Below are 25,269 nucleotides of genomic sequence, written 5' to 3' on the forward strand. Positions count from 1 at the left end.
ATGACGCTATTCCAAGTAATTGATGACCTTTATCTTTACAGATTTTACTTTTTAAAAATTAAACACATAAATTAATTCTGAAATTATAAGAAATGATTTAAAATCAATCATATAATTTTCAAGTAATTTTTTAAAGAAAACATAATTTAATTATTTTGTTTCATAAAAAGACTCACCTAAAAGGACGAATCCATCTGCTTCTGTCTCTGGTACTGAGGGCTTTTTAGATTCCGGAGGCTTTCTGAAGAAGTGAAACATTGCTGCTGTTGCTCCTGCTGCTGCTGCTGCTGCTACCTGAAATAGAAACATTACACAATGTCACATTCGGATGCAACTGTAAAACTCTTACCCTTTTTAGCAAAAAATTAAGCACAAATATATCACAAAAGTTACTCTTAGGAATTCTATGGACAGACGTAAAACCATGAACCTTCTCTAGATGTCAGCAGACAAAGCTAGAAAATGATCTTCCAGTTTAAACTCCGGTACCCGTTGAAGATCACAGTGCAACCTCTCTCAATTTCTGAAGATTCAGAAAATAACCCAGGAAATTCCTACATACAAAACTCAAATCAACAGATAACACAAGAATCTGGAAGGATCTTGCTAACCATAAAACAGATACTGGTTTGGGTAATAGAAAAAAAAAAAAAAAAACTGTCCAGGTTTCTTGTCATGCTGTAACTACCTTAAGCCTCATAAAACTAAGGCCACCTGAAAAAAAGAAAACATTTCAAACATCCCCTACTGATGGTCTAATTTAGACACTCACGCACTGTACCTTTATTAGTCCATTCTCACACTGTTATGAAGAAATATCCTCGACTGAGTGATTTATAAAGATAAGAGATTTAATTGACTCACAGTTCCGCATGGCTGGGGAGGCCTCAGGAAACTTAAAATCATAGGGGAAGACACCTCTTCACAGGATGACAGGAGAGAGAATGAGTGCCAAGCCAATGGGGAAGCCCCTTATAAAACCATCAGATCTCATGAGAACTCATCACTATCACGAGAACAACATGGGGGAAACGGCTCCCATGATTCAATTATCCCCACCTGGTCCTGCCCTTGACACATGGGCATTAATACAATTCAAAGTAAGATTTCGGTGGGGACACAGAACCAAACCATATCAGTACCCATTATAAAATTGCAGCCAACTTTAAATTCCCATCTGTGCAGATCCTTGTGTTGGTGAGATTATCGTGACCATCCCCAATACACACATGCTCACAGGCACACAAATACAAGCACACATACACAACCCTCTTTTCCTACTATTCCCATTGTTACATATTAAAGTAGGCCAACAATTTCTAGAAAACAACTGGGGAGAAAGCTGAAGGGTACTTTCAAGGACACATAGGATTCTGAGGACAGTTCCTTACAAGCCAAAAAAATAGAAGAGAAAGCAAAGAATAATCCTCGTGGCAGCAAGTGCTCCAAGTTTTAGTTTTCATACATTTCACCCATAGCAGAAAATCAAGAAGGGAGGGTAAAGATTTAATCTTAGTGAAAACCTTCTAGAAACTGAGAATTATGCTAGGATTTGTGCTGGTTGGCCTGACCTGAGCTATAGATCAGAGAAGGATATTAACCCCAACATAAGTGAGGTTACTATTTGTTGCTAGAAAATATCTATTTGTTGCTAGAAAACACATCTGGCAGAGTTCACCTTTAAAAAAGGAATTAAAAATGGAGAAGAAAAACACAAGCCATATGAAGAAGAAAACATTCTAATAAGAGAAAAGGAACAGCCTCTGAAATCCTTAAAGAAAGAGCTTACTGGATATAGTAATGGATACAAAAGAAAAGTTTGAAAATAGTTTGGCACTCTCTATAGACAACAAGGAGAGATGGCCTCTAATGAAACTGGTAAAAAAACAAGATTAGATGAAAAAGCAAAAGAAGAGGATGAAAAGACAAGGAATCAAATGAAAAAAGTAACTGAATAAGATAAAGGGAAACCCACACAAGGAAGAAATGAGATCAGAAAAGAATTGGTTTGCAAGCAGGAATGTAAAATACTGTATACAATAGTCCCCCCCGCTTATCCATGGGGGACATGTTCCAAGACCCCAAGTAGACACCTGAAACCAACGATAGTACTAAACCCTATATACAGTATGTTTTTTCCTATACAAAAGGTCCCCCAAATAATGTTGCTTCATTTTAATATTGATGAGGAAAAAAAACTTGATTCCCAGCTGGGGCCACTGTCTATGTATGTGTAGAGCTTGCCCATTCTCCCCACGTCTGTGTGGGCTTTCTCCCCAGTACTCCAGTTTCCTCCCACGTCCCAAAGCTGTGTCCACTGGGCGGACTGGCATGTCGACATGGTTCCTCTCTGAGTGAGTATGGGTGGGTATGTGAGTGCCCTGCAACAGAGTGGTGTCCTGTCCAGAGCTGGTTCCTCCTGAGGCCTTGAGGGCTTAAGCTGCCAGAAGAGCCTCTGGCCAGCTGTAGCACTTAACTAGAATAATTGGGTAAATAATTATCTTGTTTTATTAATATTTCTTAAATGTATGTATCACTAACATTCATTTCAATGTTTAACATTAGAAAAGTTTTATCTTTATTTAGAAGTTGGTGATGTTTTCATGATCAGAAATATGCCATATGAAATGAACTCTCGCTTATATCAATTAGCCTATTGTAAAAGTGGTTTCATTATATGTTGTTTCACTTAAAGTCAGTTTCTAAAAACCCATCCATGATGTTAAGCGAGAATTTACTGTATGTACAAACCTATGATAAAGTTTAATTTACAAATTAGGTACAGTAAGAGATTAGCAATAACTAATAATAAAATAGAGCTATAACAATATATAGTAATAAAAGTTATGTGAATATAGTCCCCTTCTCTCTCCCTGTCTCAAAATCTTCTTGTACTGTGGCCGGGCGCGGTGGCTCACACCTGTAATCCCAGCACTTTGGGAGGCCAAGGCGGGCGGATCACAAGGTCAGGAGATTGAGACCATCTTGGCTAACACAGTGAAATCCCTTCTCTACTAAAAATATAAAAAATTAGCTGGGCGTGGTGGCAGGCGCCTGTAATCCCAGTTACTCGGGAGACTGAGGCAGGAGAATGGTGTGAACCCGGGAGGTGGAGCTTGCAGTGAGCCGAGATCGTGCCACTGCACTCCAGCCGGGGTGACAGAGCGAGACTCCATCTCAAACATATATATATAAATAAAATTGTACTGTACTCATCTATTTTTTTACTCAGTTGCCATAAAGTAACTGAAACAGTAAAAATTGAAACCATAGATAAGAGGGAGGACTACTGTATGCTCTATCTCCTATAATCCTTACAATAGCCCCACAGGTATGCACATTTATTCACATTGGGTAAGTAAAAGAAGTAAAGTAGGACCAGGCATAGTGGCTCAGACCTGTAATCCTAGCACTTTGGGAGGCTGAGGGAGGCAAAATGCTTGAGCCCAAGAATTTGAGACCAGCCTGGGCATGATGAAATCCTATCTCTACAAAACACATACACACACACACACACACACACACACACACATTAGCCAGGTGTGGTGGTGTGTGCCTGTGGTTCCAGCTAATCATGAGGCTGAGGTGGGAGGACTGTTTGAGTCCAGAAGGGTGAAAGTGAGTGCAGTCACTGCAGCCTGGGCGACACAGCAAACCCTGTGTCAAACAAACAAAAAAGAATCGAAGTAAAAAACTAGGTTAAGTACTGGTCGAAGTTTACGTAGCTGGTAGAGTACAGCATAATCTTAAACCAAATCCTATTGGCACCAAAACTGAATGCTTTTCATCAGTAAAGCATCACAGCCAAGGAACACTTAACACTTAGGATATCTGTGTTGGACTTTCTTTAATATATTTCTCAATGTTAATCAAATACATTTGATTAATTCCATTTCTGTCTTTGTCAATCGCTACTTTCCGAAGCCTTGCTCAGCTCTATGCTGTGATTGCTCGGGTCTATGCTGTGAAGACATTTACTAACTGTATAACGTCTATGAAGACCTTCATTTACTTCATACTTTTATAATATAAACATTTATTAAGTGCATAGGCCAGACAATGGTCCAAAACTGCAGGTATAGCACTGAACTTACATTTAGGGAAAACAAACTGCAACCTCAGCCCATCATATTTCTGAGGCAATCCTTAGCAGAATTAAGTGTAATTTAAGTGGAGGGGACCTGTATAGTCCTGCTGCCCCAAGCCTAGTATGTGGTAAGCTCTAAGCACTCTTGCTTCTGATATGCATGGCCTTGACAGCTGGACTTCTGCCTGGAGTTCCCAAGCATACTCCAGTCTCATTTCCTTCTCTGTAGTTTTCAGTATTTTTTAAATTGTCTACAATGAGCAAATTTTACATTTATAAACAGGAAACATACCAAATTTTATTCTCAAAAATCCATTATTAACTAGCGGCAACTTGCCTGAGCTAGAACCCAACCCATAATGTATCTTAATACTCAAACACAGGGATCCTGGAACTACCTCTATACAGGTGGAGGATAAAGAATTCACCTGTCAGGCTGACGCCTGTAATCCCAGCACTTTGCGGGGCAAGGCGGGTGGATCACCTGAGGTTAGGAGTTAGAGACCTGGCCTAGCCAACAAGGTGAAACTCCCTCTCTACTAATAATACAAAAATTAGCCGGATGTGGTGGCGCATGCCTGTAATCCCAGCTACTCAGGAGGCTGAGAGGCAGGAGAATCACTTGAACTTGGGAGGCGGAGGTTGCAGCAAGCTGAGACCCCATCATTACTCTCCAGCCTGGGCAACAAGAGCGAAACTTCATCTCAAAATAAATAAATAAATAAATAAATAAATTCACCTGTCCAAACCACAAAATGGGAGAAAATTCCTGGAAATCACATATTTGATAAACAATGTATATAAAGGATATATAAAGAACTCTTAAAACTCAGTAATGAAAAAACAACTCAATAAAAACTGGACAAAAAATATGAACAGCCACTTCACCTAGGAAGCTACATGAACAGCAAACCACCACATAGAAAATGACCAATATCATTAGTCAATAAGGAAAAGTAAATTAGAATCTCAGTGACATACCATTATATACCTATTAAAATATTTAAAATTAAAAAGACTTGCCCTGGCCGGATATAGGGGCTCACATCTGTAATCCTAGTACTTTGGGAGCCTGAGGTGGGCAGATCACTTGAGGCCAGTCTGGGCAACATGGCAAAACCCCATCTCTACAAAAAATACAAAAATCAGCCAGGTGTGGTGGCATGTGCCTGAGGTCCCAGCTACTCAGCAGACTGAAATGGGAGGATTGCTTGAGACCAGGATGTCAAGGGTGCAATGAGCCATGAACATGCCACTGCACTCCAGCCTGGGTGACAGGGCTCTGAGACCCTATCTACAAAAAAAAAAAAAAAACACTTGCCCCATCCCAAGTGTTGGCAAAGGGCAAAGATATGGAGCAACCGGAACTCCTGTACCCTGGTGCTAGAAGGGTTATATAGTACAACCACTCTGGACAACAGTTTGGCAGTTTCTTAAAAACATATCCACCCTATAACTTAGCCCTTCGGGAAGTGAAAACATATGTCTACACTTGTATACAAATGTTGTAATAGCTTTTTGTAATGACCAAAAAATGGAAACAACCCAAATGTCCAATAACAGGTAAATGGATTTTTTAAAACTGCCATATGCATCCCATTCGGCAGTCAAAGGGGAACAAAATAGTGATATATGCTACAACATGCAACAATCTGAAAAAAAAAAAAAAAAAAAAAAAGCTGATGGAAAGCAGCCAGACAAAATAAAATTCATACTATATGATTCCATTTATATACACTTCTCAAAAATACAAACTAATGTACAGTAAAAGAAAGCAGATCAGAGGTTGCCTGGGGAGGGGAGGGACAGAGAGGGAGCAAAGGAAGGAGAGATGACAAAGGACTAGAAGGAAACTCTTGGAAGTGGTGGATACGTTCATTATCTTCACTGTAATGATTGTTTCAGCAGTATAAGCACACATCAAAACTGATCAAATTGTATACTTTCAATATGTGTTACTGATCACAGCTCACTCAATAAAGTTCTTTATAAATTCATTATTAACACAATTAGATGTCATATATAAGTTTTAGTTCACAATTATTGGGAAAATTGTCTCAAGTCTCTTAACCCACTTTGTGTTACAGGCATGGTCTTTATATAAAAAGCAAAATGCTTCTTTTCTCCATGCATCACACAAAACTAAAAAATAAAAGGACAGTGTATTGACTTTTAATGTTATACACAGACTGCGTATAAAAGGGCCTGCCTGATTGCTTACCAGGGCAGACCCTATTGTTCTGAATAGAGGTAGGGGAGCCCAAGAATATTTCTTTTCTCCTATTACTCCAAGGCTTCCCTTTTAAGTAATATTATCCATGACAAAAGGATTAGGCAACATGGTTTTCTCAATTTGATTACCTCCTTTGAATTTCAACAGACTACTAGTTAATGTAAATATATCAAATAGACTAAAATTCCTGTGTGATTGATAAAGCCACTGTCTATAGACAGAATAATGTAAATACATGTATATGGAGTGTGTGTATATATAAAAATACATAAAACCCACACACATTTTCTTCCAAATACAACAAATATGTAAATTTCACAGTGCCGAAAAATTAAAATCCTGAACAATGTTTAATCTTCTTCCTTTTGTACAGTGAACCGCATGACTATGCAAATATAAAAATTTAGACAAGTTTACTAATTTCTCCTCAGAGATACCAAAATAGTATATAGGAAGGTAGCCCATGCTTTTGGTAGCTTTAATCTTGAGTGATAAGGATACACTACCTAAAACAACACTAGACAGCATAAAACATTCCAGAAAGATCAATGTGAATTAGAACTCTGGTAGGCTTCGCAGACTAGGTAGCCTGGAGTTTAACTTCATGTGATATGTATAAACAAAGAAGAGAAGGAAGGCCTTTCCTGTAGGAAGGATCAACAAGAACAAAAAGCATAGTGGGTATAGAGGAAAGCAAAGAGATTAACCTTACTAGAGGAAGGAACATGTAGATAAGCAACAGATATCAAGACTGCAAAAGAAGGGAAGAAATAAACTATTGAAGGGGTGGAAGTGTCAGGAAAGTGTCAGCATATTCAGAGTGGCAAAACAGGATTTATTGGACATTACTGGGCAGTCTGGAGTCTTGAGCAAAGTATTTAAGAGAGATTAAATGTAAAATAGCATGCTGGAGAGACTGAGGAGAGCCTGGAGTCAAGAAGTTAGACAGTTGTACTGAAACGGGACTGGATTAAGATGAGTGAAGTTTGAATGAGAAAAGAAGGGATGTACAGAAATGATATGGAAAATTGATACTATAAATAAGAAAAGGGAAGTAGGGAAGTTTATCTTAAGAGAAGAAAATAATAGTAAATTCCATTTCAATCTGATTTTCCAAGACAAACTAGAAATTTAGCTATTATGTAAAAATCTAGGTTTTAAATAATAGCAAGAAATTCACGATGTTTACAAATACTGCACAGATGGTAGAAATCCTCTACAAACTGGACTTGGCCTTCAGGTTGCAAAGTGTTTTAGACCTAGGTAAGGAATTAATAGCCTAAATCTAATCAGTAGAAGGAAAAATTGTTTAAGACTTTAGAATTCAGTAGATTTCCTGGCTAGCTCACCCATTCAGGTTATTCCCACCTTTGCGTGTTTTGACTAGGCTATTTTATAACTCTGTAGGACTAGGAGATCAATTGTAGAATACTGATAGTCATGCATGTAATTCCTATCCATAAAAATGCTTCTGGTAAAATGCATTAGTTATCGCCCCAGGGATACTAACCAATTTTCCATCCATTTATAAATTTAACATTCCTTATTTGCCTATCAATGTGTGATGATGCTTTGAGTTCTCTTTTGAACCAGCTGCAGTATCTCACTAGTTCTCTCCTTAATTAACAAGTTCAGTATTTAACAGATTTTAGATTCATGGTAGAGACAAGATTTAATCCTCTTTTAAAATGTATCCTTTAGTATCAGTCAGACTACTAATTAGGATTACATAAAGACTCTCCCCGTTTTTCCATCCCACCGAGGTTTTTCAGTTTGTAGGTTTTTGATATTGGTGTAATGGGGAAGAGGTACAGACGCCTGAGAGGATAAGCAAGGGAAGACATTTAAACTGATGTCACTTTTCAGCTCCACAGAACAGCTTGGAAACTAATTAATTAAACTGAAGCATTAACATAAATTTTACTTCCACCTCTCTTATTTATGCTCAGACTTTTAAAAAATGAAACAAAAACAAAGAAAAAAAAAGAAAGAAAAAACTGTATCTTAGATTTAGGTGTTTTCTTCAAACTGCAAGTCACAACCCTTGAGGGGAAGTAAACAATTTAGCAGGTCAAGACCAGACTTTTTTTTTTTTTAATGGAATGAAATAGGAAGAAAAAAAAAAAAAAAAGTAGGGGAAGAGGGAGAGAAGGCAAAAAGATTGAGAGCATCATACAAGGTAACTAATTTATAACTAATGTTTTATAACTAATGTTTTATAAACTTTTGCATTTGGGTGCCTGTGCTGGGTTATAATAAATCTATTTTTTAGTTTGGGTTACAGGCAAAAATCAAACCACTCACACACCTCTTTGAATTTTTTTGAGAAAATTGTGCACCCTCTTGCACTTTTTAAGTTCACATCTAAAACTTTCCATTGAAAATTATAAAGGACATAGTTTCTAGCATATTATAAATATTTACATGTTGAAACAAAATCATTATATCTTTCATTTAACTTTATTCAACGAAATCTGAACACCGTAACATTTTAACACTCACCATTAACGTTAACATTTTAAAACTACACGAAGACGGGTTGCGGAATAGGAACAGCTCCATCTGCAGCTCCCAGTGAGATCAACAGAGAAGGCGGGAGATTTCTGAATTTCCAACCGAGGTACCCACCTCATCTCATTGGGACTGGTTAGACAGTGGGTGCAGCCAACGGAGGGCGAGCAGAAACAGGGTGGGGCGTCGCCTCACCTAGGAGGCGCAAGGGGTCAGGGAACTCCCTCCCCTGGCCAAGGGAAGCAGTGAGGGACTGTGCCATGAGGAACAGTGCACTCTCGCCCAGATATTATACTTTTCCCATGGTCTTCGCAACCCGCAGACCAGGAGATTGCCCCTGGTGCCTACGCCGCCAGGGCCCTGGGTTTCAGGCACAAAACCGGGCCACCATTTGGGCAGACACTGAGCTAGCTGCAGAGGTTTTTTTCATACCCCACTGGCACCTGGAACACCAGCAAAACAGAACCATTCACTTCCCTGGAAAGGCGGCTGAAGCCAGGGAGCCAGGTGGTTTAGCTCAGTGGATCCCACCCCCATGGAGCTCAGCAAGCTAAGATCCACTGGCTTGAAATTCTCGCTGCTAGCATAGCAGTCTGAAGCTGACCTGGGATGCTGGAGTTTGGTGGGGGGAGGGTCATCTGCCATTACTGAGGCTTGAGTGGGCTGTTTTGCCCTCACGGTGTAAACAAAGATGCCGGGAAAGTTCCAACTGGGCACAGCCCTCCACAGCTCAGCAAAGCCGCTGTAGCCAGACTGCCTCTCTGGATTCCTCCTCTCTGTGCAGGGCATTTCTGAAAAAAAAGGAAGCAGCCCTAGTCAGGGGCTTATAGATAAAACTCCCATCTCCTAGGGACAGAGCACCTGGGGGGAAGGGGCAGCTGTGGATGCAGCTTCACCAGACTTAAACTATCCCTCCCTGCCTGCCAGCTCTGAAGAAAGCAGCACATCTCTCAGCACAGCGTTCAAACTCTGCTAAGGGTCAGACTGCCTCCTCAAGTGGGTCCCCGACACCTGTGTCTCCTGACTGGGAGACACCTCCCAGCAGGGGCCGACGGACACCTCATACAGGAAAGCTCTGGCTGTCATCTGGTGGGTGCCCCTTTGGGACAAAGGAAGGAACAGGCAACAATCTTTGCTGTTCTGCAGCCTCCACTGATGATACCTAGGCAAACAGGGTCTCGACTGGACCTCCAGCAAACTTCAGCAGACCTGCAGCAAAGGGGCCTGTTAGAAGGAAAACTAACAAACAAAAACGAGTAGCATCAACATCAACAAAACGACATTCACTCAGACATCCCATTCAAAGGTCACCAACAACAAAGACCAAAGGTAGATAAATCCACAAAGATAGGGAGAAACCGCACAAAAACACTGAAAATTCCAAAAACCAGAATGCCTCCTCTCCTCCAAAGGATCATAACTCCTCAGCAGCAAGGGAACAAAACTGGATGGAGATTGAGTTTGACAAACTGAAAGAAGTAGGCTTCAGAGGTGGGTAATAACAAACTCCTCTGAGCTAAAGGAGCATGTTTTAACCCAATGCAAGGAAGCTAAAAACCTTGGAAAAAAAGGTTAGATGAATTGCTAACTAGAATTACCAGTTTAGAGAAGAACATAAATGATGGAGCTGAAAAACACAGCACGAGAACTTCCTGAAGCATACACAAGTATCAATAGCCGAATCGATCAAGTGGAAGAAAGGATATCAGAAATTAAAAGTCAACCTACTGAAATAAAGAATAAAGACAAGATTTAAAAAAAAAATCAAAAGGAATGAACAAAGCCTCCAAGAAATATGGGACTATGTGAAAAGACCAAACCTACATTTGATTGGTGTACCCGAAAGTGACAGGGAGAATGGAACCAAGTTGGAAAACACTCTTTAGGATATTATCCAGGAGAACTTCCCCAACCTAGCAAGACAGGCCAACATTCAAATTCAGGAAATACAGAGAACACCACAAAGATACTCCGTGAGAAGAGCAACCCCAAGACACATAATCGCCAGATTCACCAAGGTTGAAATGAAGGAAAAAATGTTAAGGGCAGCCAGAGAGAAAGGCTGGGTTACCCACAAAGGGAAGCCCATCAAACTAACAGTGGATCTCTCTGCAGAAACCCTACAAGCCAGAAGAGAGTGGGGGCCAATATTCGACATTCTTAAAGAAAAGAAGTTTCAACACAGAATTTCATATCCAGCCAAACCAAGCTTCATAAAGCAAAGGAGAAATAAAATCTTTTACAGACAAGCAAATGCTGAGAGATTTTGTCACCACCAGGCCTGCCTTACAAGAACTCCTGAAGGAAGCACTAAAAGGAACGAAAGGAACAACAGGTACCAGCCACTGCAAAAACATACCGAACGGTAAATACCATCAACACTAAGAAGAAACTGCATCAACTAACAGGAAAAATAACCAGCTAGTATAATAACAGCAGGATCAAATTCACACATAACATTATTAACCTGAAATGTAAATGGGCTAAATGCCCCCAATTAAAAGACACAGACTGGCAAATTGGATAAAGAGTCAAGATCCATTGGTGTATTGTATTCAGGAGACCCATCTCATGTGCAAAGACACACACAAGCTCAAAATAAAGGGATGGAAAAATATTTACCAAGCAAATGGAAAGCAAAAAAAAAAAGCAGGGTTTGCAATTGTAGTCTCTGATAAAACAGACTTTAAACCAACAAAGATCAAAAGAGACAAAAAGGGAATTACATGATCGTAAAGGGATCAATGCAACAAGAAGAGCTAACTATCCTAAATATGTATGCACCTAATACCAGAGCACCCAGATTCATAAAGCAAGTTCTTAGAGACCTACAAAGAGACTTAGACTCCCACACAATAATAGTGGGAGACTTTAACACCCCAATGTCAATATTAGATAAATCAACGAGACAGAAAATTAACAAGGATATTCAGGACTTGAACTTGGCTCTGGACCAAGTGGACCTAATAAACATCTACAGAACACTCCACCCCAAATCAATAGAATATGCATTCTTCTCAGCACCACATCACAGTTACTCTAAAACTGACCACATAACTGGAAGTAAAACACTCCTCAGCAAACACAAAAGAACAGAAATAATGGCAAACAGTCTCTCTGACCACAGAAAAATCAAATTAGAGCTTGGGATTAAGAAACTCACTCAAAACTGCACAATTACATGGACACTGAACAACCTGCTCCTGAATGAATACTGGGTAAATAACGAAATTAAGGCAGAGATAAATAAGTTCTTTGAAACCAATGAGAACAAAGACAAAAGGTACTAGAATCCTTGGGACACTTCTAAAGCAGTGTGTAGAGGGAAATTTATAGCATTAAATGCCAACAAGAGAAAGTGGGAAAGTTCTAAAATTGACACCTTAACATCATAATTAAAAGAACTAGAGAAGCAAGAGCAAACACATTCAAAAGCTAGCAGAAGACAAGAAATAACTAAGATCAGAGCAGAAATGAAGGAGATAGAGACACAAAAAAACCCTTCAAAAAAATCAATGAATCCAGGAGCTGGCTTTTTAAAAAGATTAACAAAATAAATAGACCACTAGCCAGACTAATAAAGAAGAAAAGAGAGAAGAATCAAATAGACGCAATAAAAAATGATAAAGGGGGTATCACCTTTTATGATCCCACAGCAATACAAACTACCATCACAGAATACTATAAACACCTCTACGCAAATAAACTAGAAAATCTAGAAGAAATGGAAAAATTCCTGGACACATACACCTTCCCAAGTCTAATTCAGGAAGAAGTCGAATCCCTGAATAGACCAGTAACAAGTTCTGAAATTGAGGCAGTAATTAATAGCCTACCAACCAAAAAAAGTCCAGGACCAGGCAGTTTCACAGCCAAATTCTACCAGAGGTACAAAGAGGAGCTGGTACCATTCCTTCTGAAACTATTCTAAACAACAGAAAAAGAGGGGCTCCTCCCTAACTCATTTTATGAGGCCAGCATCATCCTGACACCAAAACCTGGCAGAAATACAACAAAAAAAGAAAATTTCAGGCTAATAGTCCTGATTAATATTGATGCAAAAATAATAAGATACTGGCAAACTGAATCCAACAGCACATCAAAAAGTCCACCACAATCAAATTGGCTTCATCCCTGGGATGCAAGCCTGGTTCAACACATACAAATCAATAAACTTAATCCATCATATAAACAGAGTCAAGACAAAAACCACATGATTATCTCAACAGATGCAGAAAAGGCCTTTGATAAAATTCAACAGCCCTTCATGCTAAAAGCTCTCAATAAACTAGGTATTAATGGAACGTATCTCAAAATAATAAGAGCTACTTATGACAAACTCACAGCCAATATCATACTGAACAGACAAAAACTGGAAGCATTCCCTTTGAAAACCAGCATAAGACAGGGATGCCCTCTCTCACCACTCCTATTCAACATAGTGTTAGACGTTCTGGCCAGGGCAATCAGGCAAGAGAAAGAAATAAAGTGTATTCAAGTAGGAAGAGAGGAAGTCAAATTGCCTCTGTTTGCAGACGATATGATTGTATATTTAGAAAACCCCGTCGTTTCAGCCCAAAATCTCCCTAAGCTGATAAGCAACGTCAGCAGTCTCAGGATACAAAATCAATGTGCAAAAATCACAAGCATTCCTATAAATAAATAATTGACAGAGAGCCAACTCATGAGTGAACTCCCATTCACAATTGCTAGAAAGAGAATAAAATATCTAGGAATCCAACTTACAAGGGACGTCAAAGACTTCTTCAAGGAGAACTACAAACCAGTGCTCAAGGAAATAAGAAAGGACACAAACAAATGGAAAAACATTCCATGCTCATGGATAGGAAGAATCAATATCATGAAAATGGCCATACTGCCCAAAGTAATGTATAGATTCAATGCTATCCCCATCAAGCTACCATTGACTCTCTTCACAGAATTAGAAAAAACTACTTTAAATTTCATATAGAACCAAAACAGAGCCCGTATAGCCAAGACAATCATAAGCAAAAAGAATAAAGCTGGAGGCATCACACTACCTGACTTCAAACTATACTACAAGACTACAGTAATCAAAACAGCATGGTACTGGTACCAAAACAAATATATATACCAGTGGAACAGAACAGAGACCTCAGAAATAATACCACATATCTATAACCATCTGATCTTTAACAAACCTGACAAAAACAAGCAATGGGGAAAAGAATCCCTGTTTAATAAATGCTGTTGGGAAAACTGGCTAGCCATATGCAGAAAACTGAAACTGGACCGCTCCCTTACACCTTATACAAAAATTAACTCAAGATGGATTAAAGACCTAAACTCATAAAAATCCTAGAAGAAAACTTAGGCAATACCATTCAGGACATAGGCTTAGGCAAAGACTTCATGACTAAAACACTAAAAGCAATGGCAACAAAAGCCAGAATTGACAAATGGGATCTAATTAAGCTAAAGAGCTTCTGCACAGCAAAAGAAACTATCATCAGAGTGAACAGGCAACCTACAGAATGAGAGAAAATTTTTGTGATCTATCCATCTGACAAAGGGCTAATATCCAGAATCTAGAAAGAATTTAAACAAATTTACAAGCAAAAAACAACCCCATCAAAAAGTGGACAAAGGATATGAACTGACACTTCTCAAAAGAAGACATGTATGCACCCAACAAACATATGAAAAAAAGCTCATCATCACTGGGCATTAGAGAAATGCAAATCAAAACCACAATCAGATACCTTCTCACGCCAGTTAGAATGGTGATCATTAACAAGTCAGGAAACAACAGATGCTGGAGAGGATGTGGAGAAATAGGAAGGTTTTTAACACTGTTGGTGGAAGTGTAAATTAGTTCAGCCATTGTGGAAGTCAGTGTGGCGATTCCTTAAGGATCTAGAAACAGAAATATCATTTGACCCCAACAATCCCATTACTGGGTATACACCCAAAGGATTATAAATCATGCTACTATAAAGACATATGCACACATATGTTTATTGCAGCACTGTTCACAATAGCAAAGACTTGGAACCAACCCAAATGGCCATCAATGATAGACTGGATAAAGAAAATGTGGCACATATACACCGTGGAATACTATGCAGCCATAAAAAAGAATGAGTTCATGTCCTTTGCAGGGACATGGGTGAAGCTAGAAACCATTATTCTCAGCACACAAACACAAGAACAGAAAATCAAACACCACATGTTCTCACTCAAAAATGGGAGTTGAACAGTGAGAACACATGGACATAGGGAGGCGAACATCACATACCAGGGCCTGTTGGGGGTGGAGGGCTAGGGGAGGAATAGCATTAGGAGAAATACCTAATGTAGATGACGGGTTGATGGGTGCAGCAAACCACCATGGCCCGTGTATACCTATGTAACAAACCTGCATGTTCTGCACATGTACTCCAGAACTTAAAGTACAATAAAAAAAAAAAATTTTTTTAATACACGAACAAGTTCTTTTCTAACAGCAAGAGACTTTACACTGTTCTTTTTTCTCCTTCAACTCGTATTTCCACTCCACTTCTGCTGGCTAAGCTTAGAAACACCCTTAGAACCATGCAGCTTTTACAATGGTATATACAGAAGAATATACCATTGTATATTCAAAGTGGTGGCGGCAACCTCACTTTTAAGAGAGCCTGTCCTGGCTGGGCGCCGTGGCTCACGCCTGTAATCCCAGTACTTTGGGAGGCAGAGGCAGGCGGATCACCTGAGGTTGAAAGTTTGAGGCCAGCCTGACCAACATGGAGAAACCCTGTCTCCACTAAAAATACAAAATTAGCCAGGCATGATGGCGCATGCCTGTAATCCCAGCGACTCGGAAGGCTGAGGCAAGAGAATCACTTGAACCCGGGAGGCAGAGGTTGCAGATCACACCATGGCACTCCAGCCTGGGGAACAAGACCAAAACTCCGTCTCAAAAAAAAAAAAAAAAGAGAGGGAGAGAGGGAGAGAGAGAGGGAGAGAGGGAGCGAGAGAGAGAGAGCAAGCCTGTCCTAAATATATACACTTACTATATACCTACAAAAATATTTTTAAAATTAAAATACATAAAAAAAGCGTCCTCTAATTTAATACTCCTAATCTTTTCATTTGTCCCTTAAACGTAATGTCACATCATACACATATGTAACATCCATTAAAAAGGGAAATTATATGAGTTAAAAAAACTTATCTAATATAACCTTATAGATGCTTTCAGCCAACTGAGAATTTAAATGATACTACTTTTAGCCAAAACAGCATATCTAAAATACTTAGGAAGTTGGTGAGCTACAAATCAATTCTAGAGCATCAAGCCAGGGAGGACTCTGGAGGAATGCAAAGGGCTCCAGAGAACTTCACTGTATAGGGTTCAACAGGAGCCAAACTGAAACTTTTTATTTAATTCATTTTATTTTTTCTTGATCCTCATAATTTCGATCATTTTCTTATTTTACTGTACACTAAATTAAAGGCAGGAAAAGCTTTTTCCAAATGAGACATGTGGATTTCAAACATGAAGTCCTTAAACACGATACAAGAAATCCTAGGTGAAAGAGAACTGGGGGAAGGGGCAGTCTAGTTTATTCCCACGACTGGATGACTTTTAATGGTTGGCTCTGTCTGCCATGCAGAGCAGGCCAGAGGCTTCATTTGATAATCTCAACTGCCAGCTACTCATCATTAGCATGTAAGACATCTACTACCAGGAACTGTCTGGAATCACTGCTGTTACTATAATAGTAAATCCTGCTAGCATGGCAAGCATTACATAATCTGGAATTACTACTTTTCTAGAATAGAGTGGGCCCACCACATCCATAGGTCCTGCAATCCTACTATGAATCAAAAATATTCAAAAAAAATAAAAAAATAGTACAATTAAAAATAATACAAATTTTCTTTTTTCTTTTTTTTTTTTTTTTTTTTTTTTTGAGACAGAGCTTCAATCTGTCACCCAGGCTGGGTTACGGTGGCGCAATCTTGGCTCACTGCAATCTCTGTCTCCAGGTTCAAGCGATCCTCCTGCCTCAGCCTCCCGAGTAGCTGGGATTACAGGCACCCGCCACCAAGCCTGGCTAGTTTTGTATTTTTTAGTAGAGATGGGGTTTCACCATGTTGGCCAGGCTGGTCTCGAACTCCTGGCCTCAAGTGATCCACTCACCTTGGCCTCCCAAAGTGTTGGGATTACAAGCATGAGCCACCGCGCCCAGCCCAAAATTTAAAATATAACTATTTACACAGAGTTAGATATTCTGAGTAATTTAGGGACAAAGTATATGGAAGGATGTACACAGGCTATATGCAAATACTATATCATTTAAGAAAAGGCTCTTGAGCATCTGTGGATTTGGGTATCAGCAGGAAGTCCTGGAACCAATCCCCTAGGGATACCGAAGGATAACAGTACTGTCTCTACAGAATAACTTCCCATATCCATATGACAAAGTCATCTTGAAAACTAACAACTTCACCTAAGACAATTTTAGAACAGAACCTCCCCTCTTGTCAGATCCTATTTCCCTCACTGAACACAGATGGCCTCACTTGGGTAAAACAGACATCAAACAATTTTACTCTCCTCCATTACTTTGTAAATAAATTTGAGCCTCAAAGTATCTACTAGAGAATAGTCAGGGAAGGTTTTGGTTTTGCTGTTGATGGATTTAAGGATTTGTGTTTGTCTTCTTTTTAATTGAATGCCCTATGGTTTTCAGAATCAAGAAGGGCAGCCTAGCAGTGCTAAGAAATGACTGCTTTTTTTCTCTACTGCTTCTTATTCACAATATGAAAAACAGAACAGAATAACAAAGTCTCCCCTCAATCTACTAATTTAGGGAGGAAAAATCTCATATTAAGTTAGACCAAGGTTTCTCAATCTCTCCGCTCTAAGCATTCGGGATCAGATAATTCTTTGTTGTAGGAGGCTGTCCCTAGCACTGTATCATGTTTAGCAGCATCCCTGGCTTTAACCTACTAAGTGCCTTCCTATCCCCCAGCTGTGACAACCAAAAATGCCTGCAGACATTGCAAAATGTCTCTTAGGGGACAAAACTGCCCTTGGTTGAGAGTCAAGACATTACAAGAAAGGGACTTCTTTTTCAACATTAACCACTCAGCAGCACTCTCTAGGTTAAAGACATTCCCCTAGGTCTGGGAGTGTCAGACTTCACCTGAGAACTCTCAGAATACTGCCCTTTTCTTCAGTGTGAACAATGACAGTGAAGAATAAAAATGTGTTGTAACTCCTCTGTAAATGGGTATGATCACCTAATGTGTCATGCACTTCAGTCAGAAAACATCTTAATTTCAAGCAGTTTTTTTTTTAATGCTATACATGTGAAAACCATAGTTTTTTTCCTAAAGAAGGATGCTAACTAGCATCCTTAGAAGCTAAGGTTTAGAATATAAGGTTACTGCTTTTTTGAGAGCTTAGAAACAAACTGCACTAAGAATTTATCATTTGGGTCTCAATCACTGACAAAGAAGGCAATGTACAGCCTTTAGTGTTATCCTGAGTCATCTAAATTAATGACACAATGACACATTTATATGTTTTAGGAAAGTTACAAACACAACTACGTAACTGCCACAAACAAACTATTTTGATTTGGGTATAAATAACACTACCGTACAAGACGAATTTCTGAAGCAACTTCATTTGGTGTTGCATTTTGAATATGAAAATACACCTTGCAAAAGACTTCAGACAACTCTAACAAAAAGCATCTCCCTACATAAAACAAATATCTTAGGTGAGACAAACACATCTAAATAATGTCCTAAGGGAGAATTAAGTCATGGGATGTGAGGTCACACCTTTTCAACTGTCCAGAGCACTGGGGACCAAGAATAAATTTAAAAATAAATAAAACATTATTCAGTGTGGGTCTTTAAAAGCACTCTATTTGCTCGCTCATTTTAATGTTTACACAAAATAGGAACCATCACATTCAACATCCAAAAAGAATCACTCCCTAAACTGCCAACTAAAAATTATTTGACTTTCAATGTAGCCTAACCACATCATCAGAAGGCTTATTACTTCCTCCCCATTTAAGAACAAACTTCTTCTAACACTCAGTCATTTGTTTGTTCACTATTTAATTCATTCGACCAACATCTTTTGAGGGCCCAAAATTGGACAGGCACTGTGGTAGGCCCTAGACAAACAAAATTAGATGAGGCACTTTCTCCAAATTCAAGGAATTAACCAATCTACTTCCTGCCTCTTTATCCTATTTCTCTACCACCTCTCACAATGTCAATGGGCACAAAGCAAAGTGCTAAGTCCTGTATAAAACCAGCATCAACCATGCCTCAACATGCAAAATGTTACTCACATTCTAGTCTAGTCAAAAAGTACTGCTAGCTGTCTAATGACTTGCTTCAGATTGCTGAGTAAACAAGAGAGCCAGCTGTTTTACAACAAAATGTACGTAAAGAAACACACTAAAAAAAACTGGCAATAGCTCTATCAACTAAAAATGAGAGACCATATCCCAAAGTCTGAGTCAAACTTCCATGAACTGCATCACCAATGGGTATTGACCAAGAAGTACAATCGACCAAGAGTGTATTTCCGTACTCGGAAATCCTATCAAAGGAATGAATAAATGGCTAAGTGAGCAAACGAGCAATAACAGGAGCATGAACCACAAAGAAGATGTGGAAAATACTTTGTCCATCCCCACTGCCTGAGCTTAATTCTAAAATACAAGAGCTATATCTACCAGAAAAAAAGACTGCCAGACATCCCACTTAATGGAGACCCCAAAGTATTACAGGACTAGATTTCCTCCCTTCCTTCTACCCCTCCCTGACAAGATCGTCTTCCACTTCCATTCAGAGATCACAGCTCTCTCGATAGGGAAAAGGGGAGGGAGGGAGGAGTCAGGAGGGCAATGGTTTGAATGGTGTGTAACTGCCCAAGGAGGACTCTGTAAAACAGGGTACCAGACAGGAAAAACTCTGAGCAGAGCAAAGAAAGAAGGTTGAATTTCAAGTTCAAAGAACTGTAAACTGCTCCTAATTCTTCAACTCACTCACAGACCTTAATTTTTAAAGTCTGAGTCTCGGAAGACCCAATTTCCACCCAGCAGACTCACATATGATGAGTGCCTGTTAGCCACTGGGAACTGAGTGAACCAGGAATGTGTACATCCATCTGACTTTCAGGACTAGACTCAGAAACAAGAAGCTGCCAGCAATAAAAAGTTAAGTGAGAGAGACTAAAGTAATCTGACAGTCTCTCCTTCAGTGAGAGATCACCAGAATGAGATCAACAAGAGGACGGGAAAATACATACCCAAAGCAATGGCCATAGGGAAAATAATATGGACAGGAGGCAGGAAAATACTAGATAGAAGAGGGCAGTTCCCTGGCAAAGGCCCCACCCTCAAGCCTGAAAACCCACAGCCCTAAATGGGAACAGGTATTCCTGTTTTCGTACCCAAATGCTGCCTTTTGGCCTGCCACACCCTCCATCCTGTACCCTTATAAACCCCAAACCCCAGCCAAAGAGACAAGCCACGCCTGCCCTTGTCCCACGTCCTGCAAGGAGGTTCAGGGAACTCTCTCGTTTCAACAACATTAGCTCTAGTACTAACATATACTCTTGTGGATTTGAAGATCCTTGTCCTTTCTGGTTTCTAGGTAATTTTTTAAATCTTGTATTGATTTAGCCGTATATTTTTAAAAACACTTAATCCAACATTTTTAGACGGACTGCACAGGGAGTGATTTCTCTGAATGTCTGATTTGCTACATTACCAGAAAAAACGTGCTCTGGTATTGCTTTCGGCTTTCTATTTGGTTACGGAGGGGTTGCTCAAAAGTCATGCACCTGGCTTTTTGTATCACAAATGCTCTTTTAAGAAAGCCAATATGGGGATTCTGCTAGTTGCTGAGTATAACAAATCTGACTATACATTAACCAAGATCTCAGTGAGGTTATAATAAAGTATTGGGGAGGTATTGGGGAGGGACAGCATTAAAGGTAAAGGTAAGTCAAGGCCAGAACCTGGAATGTCTTTCTTATATGCCATGCCACGGAGTTTGGACTTAATAGTGATGCTGGAGGAAATCACTGGATGGAGAGTTATCAGTTTGATATTTCAGGCGGACCATTCTGGGTTCAGGATGCAGAATGGCTGGATTAATAAATCAAGGTGCTTTTCATACAAGTAACGCTGCCACTTTAATCAGCTTAAACTTTGTTTTACTTATTAATTGTGGTAACAAACATATTACATAAAATTTATCATTTAAACAATTTTTAAGTGTACAGTTTAGTGGCATTAGGTACATTCACATTGTTGTGCAGCCATCACTACCATCCTCTTACAACTGAGGATCAAGCAAATAACGAGACATGAAAAGCCTACAGCAAAATCATAATGTAAAACAAAGCAGACATTACAAGAGTAAAATATTATCATTTCAGTAGTTTTGGGAGAAATTAACTGTCCATTTAGAATTCTATACCACAAAAAGATAATAAAACTATGCTTTGAGAACTCAAATGAAATAAACACTCAGAAAAACACAAACACGAACTGATGAAGCTGTAAAAATAAATATTAAGTAAAGAAAATGATAAATATATGGGTAATTTCAAGCATATTAACTGCATAAAGCAATAATAATGTCTAGGCAGAGTTACAAGAATGTAAATTGTGGGATTACAAGAAATCAAAACAGAACTAAATCTCTAGACAACAGCATAAAAATTGGGAAAAGGTAAATGGAGTTACAGGTTCTGTCTTGACCCAAAGTAACTTTCGACTTTAAGAGTAATATGCGTGCTTCTTAGTCTGTCCATGCTGCTATAACAAAATACCATAAATTAGTAACTTACAAACAGAAATTTACTTCCCACAGTCCTGGAGGCTGGAAAGTGTAAGATCAAAGCTCCGGTATATTCGGTGTCTGATGAATGCCCATTTTCTGGTTCACAGACAACCATCTTTTCACCATAAGGGCATGAACCCAATTCATATGCCCTCTCAAAGGCCCTACTTCCTAATACTATATGCCATCACCTTGGGGTTAGGATTTCAGCATATGAATTGGGTGGGCGGAGAGACAAACTTTCAGACCATGGCGGCAGGTTAAAATTTGTACGGTGGCCCCCCTCCCAAAAATATATGATGTATAACATTCAAATTAACACAGACTGATAAAGAAGAAAAAAGTAACAAAAAAAAAATCAATGCGAAAGAAGGCAAGAAAGGAAAAAATAATAACGAAACAGAACACATAGGAAGCAAAAAATTACATGGAAATTAATGCTGCTATGGTTTGAAAATGTTCCCCAAAGGTCATGTGTTGAAAACTTAATTGCCAATGCAACAGTGTTGAGAGCTGGGACCTATAAAAGGTAACCAGGTTGTGAGAGCTCTGCCCTCATAAATGGATTAATGTCATTATTGCTAGAGTGGGTTAGTTACTGGGGAAGTGGGTTCCTGAAAAAAAGAATTAGTTTAGTCCCCTTCCCTTACATTTCTCTCATGGTCTCTTGCCTTTCTGTCTACCTCATAACAAGCCCTTGCCAGATGTGGGCCCCTGGACCTTGGACATCCAAGCCTCCAGAACTATAAGACATCCTTTTTTTTTCTTTTTCTTTCCTTTTTTTTTTTTTTTTTTTTTTTTGAGATGGAGTCTTGCTCTTGTTACTCAGGCTAGAGTGCAGTGGCGTAATCTCAGCTCACCGCAACCTCCACTTCCTGGGTTCAAGCGATTCTCCTGCCTCAGCCTCCTGAGTAGCTGGTATTACAGGCACCTGCCACCAAGCCTAGCTAATTTTTGTACTTTTAGTAGAGACAGGGTTTCACCATGTTGGCCAGGCTGGTCTCGAACTCCTGACCTCAGGTGATCCACCCACCTCGGCCTCCCAAAGTGCTGGGATTACACGTGTGAGCCACGGCGCCCGGCCTTTTTTTTTCGTTGTTTTTGGAGACAGGGTCTTGTCGCCCAGGCTAGAGCACAGTGACACGATCTTAGCTCACTGCAACCTCCACCTCCTGAACTCAAGCCATTCTCCCACCTCAGCCTCGCAAGTAGCTAGGACCACAGGCACACACGCTACCATGTCCAGCTAATTTTTGTATTTTTTGAAGAGATGGGGTTTCACCATGTTGCCCAGGATGGTCTCTAACTCCTGAATTCAAAGGATCTACCTGCCTCGGCCTCGCAAATTCCTGGGAGTACAGGAGTGAGCCAGTTCCCCAGACAATTTTATTTTCTTTATAAATTACCCAGTCTGGGGTATTCTGTAATAGCAACGCTACATAGACTAAGACAAATCATAATACATAAGTAGCCACAATAAATATAAACGGACAAAAGACAGAAAAAACAAATCTCCAGCTATATGCACTATTTACAAGACAGATAAACCTAAAACATAAGAATACAAAAAAAGTCAAAGCTGTCAGGCCAACACAAACACAAATAACAGAAGGGCCACACAAGTATAAAGTCTAAGGTTTACTGGAGAAAACTTAAGCAGAGAAATAGCAAATCACTCATGATCTGTCAAACACTAGTGCTCTCTTAGAAAGGAATCCATTCCCCATACATCTAGGCAATTATGTGCTAATGGAAATCTCCTGATTTAGAAGAAAGTGACTTCTTTAAGAAGAAGGGGGCCACTGGAGCCCACTGGCTGGTATCAGCCTGTTTTTACCTTCAGCTGAGACCTGCCAGGCCAGCTGTCAGCTAAGCCACAAAAGAAATGAGAAAATGAACATACAAGCCCATGGGTCTTGTCTCCCCTAGGTGAGATATAGGATGGAAAAAGATAAAACAAATTCTAACCGAAAGACAGCTGGCACGTCTATAATAGTAGCAAACAACAACAAAAACTTTAAAGCCAGGCCAGGCACAGTGACTCACACCTGTAGTCCTAGCACTCTGGGAGGCCGGAGAGGGAGGCCTGCTTGAGCCTAGCAGTTAAGGACCAACCTGGGCAACAAAGCAAGAACCCGTCTCTACAAAAGAAAGATTTTTTTTTTTTTTTTTAATTAGCTGGGTGTGATGGCATGTGCCTGTAGTCCTAGCTACTTGGGAAGCTGAGGAGAGATCACTTGAGCTCAGGAGTTCAAGGCTGCAGTGCACCACAATCACACCACTGCACCCCAGCCTCAGCAACAGACTAAGACCCTGTCTCTTAGAGAAATGTATCTATATAGCAAAAGTTATCAGGGCTTCAAGAAGAAATTTGACAATGCTACCATCTATAGGCTATGTCATATATTTACCAATGATTGAGACAAGCAGACAAAAAGATAACAGAATTATGTGAACACTGCAATTTACACACTGGATCCAACACCTGGAAAATACATTTTTTTGCCAAGCACACATGAAAAATTGTCCATGTTCCTAATAAGCCTTAAAGCAAGCCTCACATAATTTCAAAGAATTAGTCTCATATAATTTCAAAGAATCAGACCAACGATACCCTCAGATTATAATGCAATTTCATTGGGAATTATCAAAATAACTTTAATAAAACCTACATATTTTGAAACAAAAATAATGCATGGGTCAAAAAAGAAATATACTGGAAACTAGAAAATACTTAGAACTTAATGTACATCTACTTATAAAAACTTGTGGGAAATGTCTAAAGCTCTAGTCGAAGATAACTATAGCAGATCTAAAAGGTTTTATAGCTGAACACTACCAAACACTCGATAGATAATTTCAGTTTTATATACAATGTTGGAGAATAAATAAAAGAAACACTCCACACTAATTTCACAAAACTAGTATAACTGATATGGACAGGCGGCAGAAGGGTGGGGTCCCTGGCGAGGGCTCCACAGCCCTAAATGTGAACAGGCTGTTTTTGCACCCAAATGTTGCCTTTTGGCCCACTATGTCCCCCTATTCTGTGCCCATATAAACCCCAAACCCCAGGCTCCACGAGCAGAAAAGTGGCAGAGCAGCAGAATGGCGCAGCAGAGGAGAGAAGAGGGGAAGCATCTGAGTGTCGAGGGGAGTTTGGCTGGAGACGGTCAGGGAGGAGACTGGTCATGGGACAGCCGAACTCCAAGAGAAGATCATCTTCCCACTCCTTCCCCTCTCCAGCTCCCCACATATATTAATTCATTTTCATACTGCTGGTAAAGACATACCCGAGACAGGGTAATTTACAAAGAAAAAGGGGTTTAATGGACTCACAGTTCCACTGGCTGGGGAGGCCTCACAATCATGGCAGAAAGCAAAAGGTACGTCTTACATGGTGTTAGACAAGAGAGAATAAAAAAAAAATCAAGTGAAAGGAGTTTCCCCTTATAAAACCATTAGATCTCATAAGACTTATGCACTACCATAAGAACAGTATGGGAGAAACTGTCCCCATGATTCAGTTCTCTCTCATCGAGTCCCTCCCGTAACACTTGAATTATGGGAGCTACAATTCAGG

General features: G+C 39.6%; 2 protein-coding genes across 3 annotated transcripts in view; one reads left to right on the top strand and one right to left on the bottom strand.

Moving 5' to 3' along the window:
- UMAD1 (UBAP1-MVB12-associated (UMA) domain containing 1) overlaps positions 1 to 25,269 on the bottom strand; it is a 239,389-nt gene that overhangs the window by 208,493 nt on the left and 5,627 nt on the right. The window contains exons 4-5 of one of the 2 annotated variants that reach the window (XM_025378614.1): positions 15,373 to 15,381; positions 177 to 294 (exon numbers count right to left, since the gene is read on the bottom strand). In XM_025378614.1, coding sequence (XP_025234399.1) covers positions 177 to 258 — 82 coding nt within the window. In that variant the 5' untranslated portion in view covers positions 259 to 294; positions 15,373 to 15,381. The remainder of the gene's footprint in view (positions 1 to 176; positions 295 to 15,372; positions 15,382 to 25,269) is intronic. The other variant, XM_025378613.1, reaches the window with a different exon arrangement.
- The window catches only part of RPA3 (replication protein A3), a 78,263-nt gene that overhangs the window by 43,655 nt on the left and 9,339 nt on the right, over positions 1 to 25,269 (top strand). The gene's annotated exons all lie outside the window — the stretch shown is intronic.

Source organism: Theropithecus gelada, chromosome 3 (genome assembly GCF_003255815.1).
Source record: "Theropithecus gelada isolate Dixy chromosome 3, Tgel_1.0, whole genome shotgun sequence".
In the NCBI taxonomy this organism is placed as follows: domain Eukaryota; kingdom Metazoa; phylum Chordata; class Mammalia; order Primates; family Cercopithecidae; genus Theropithecus; species Theropithecus gelada.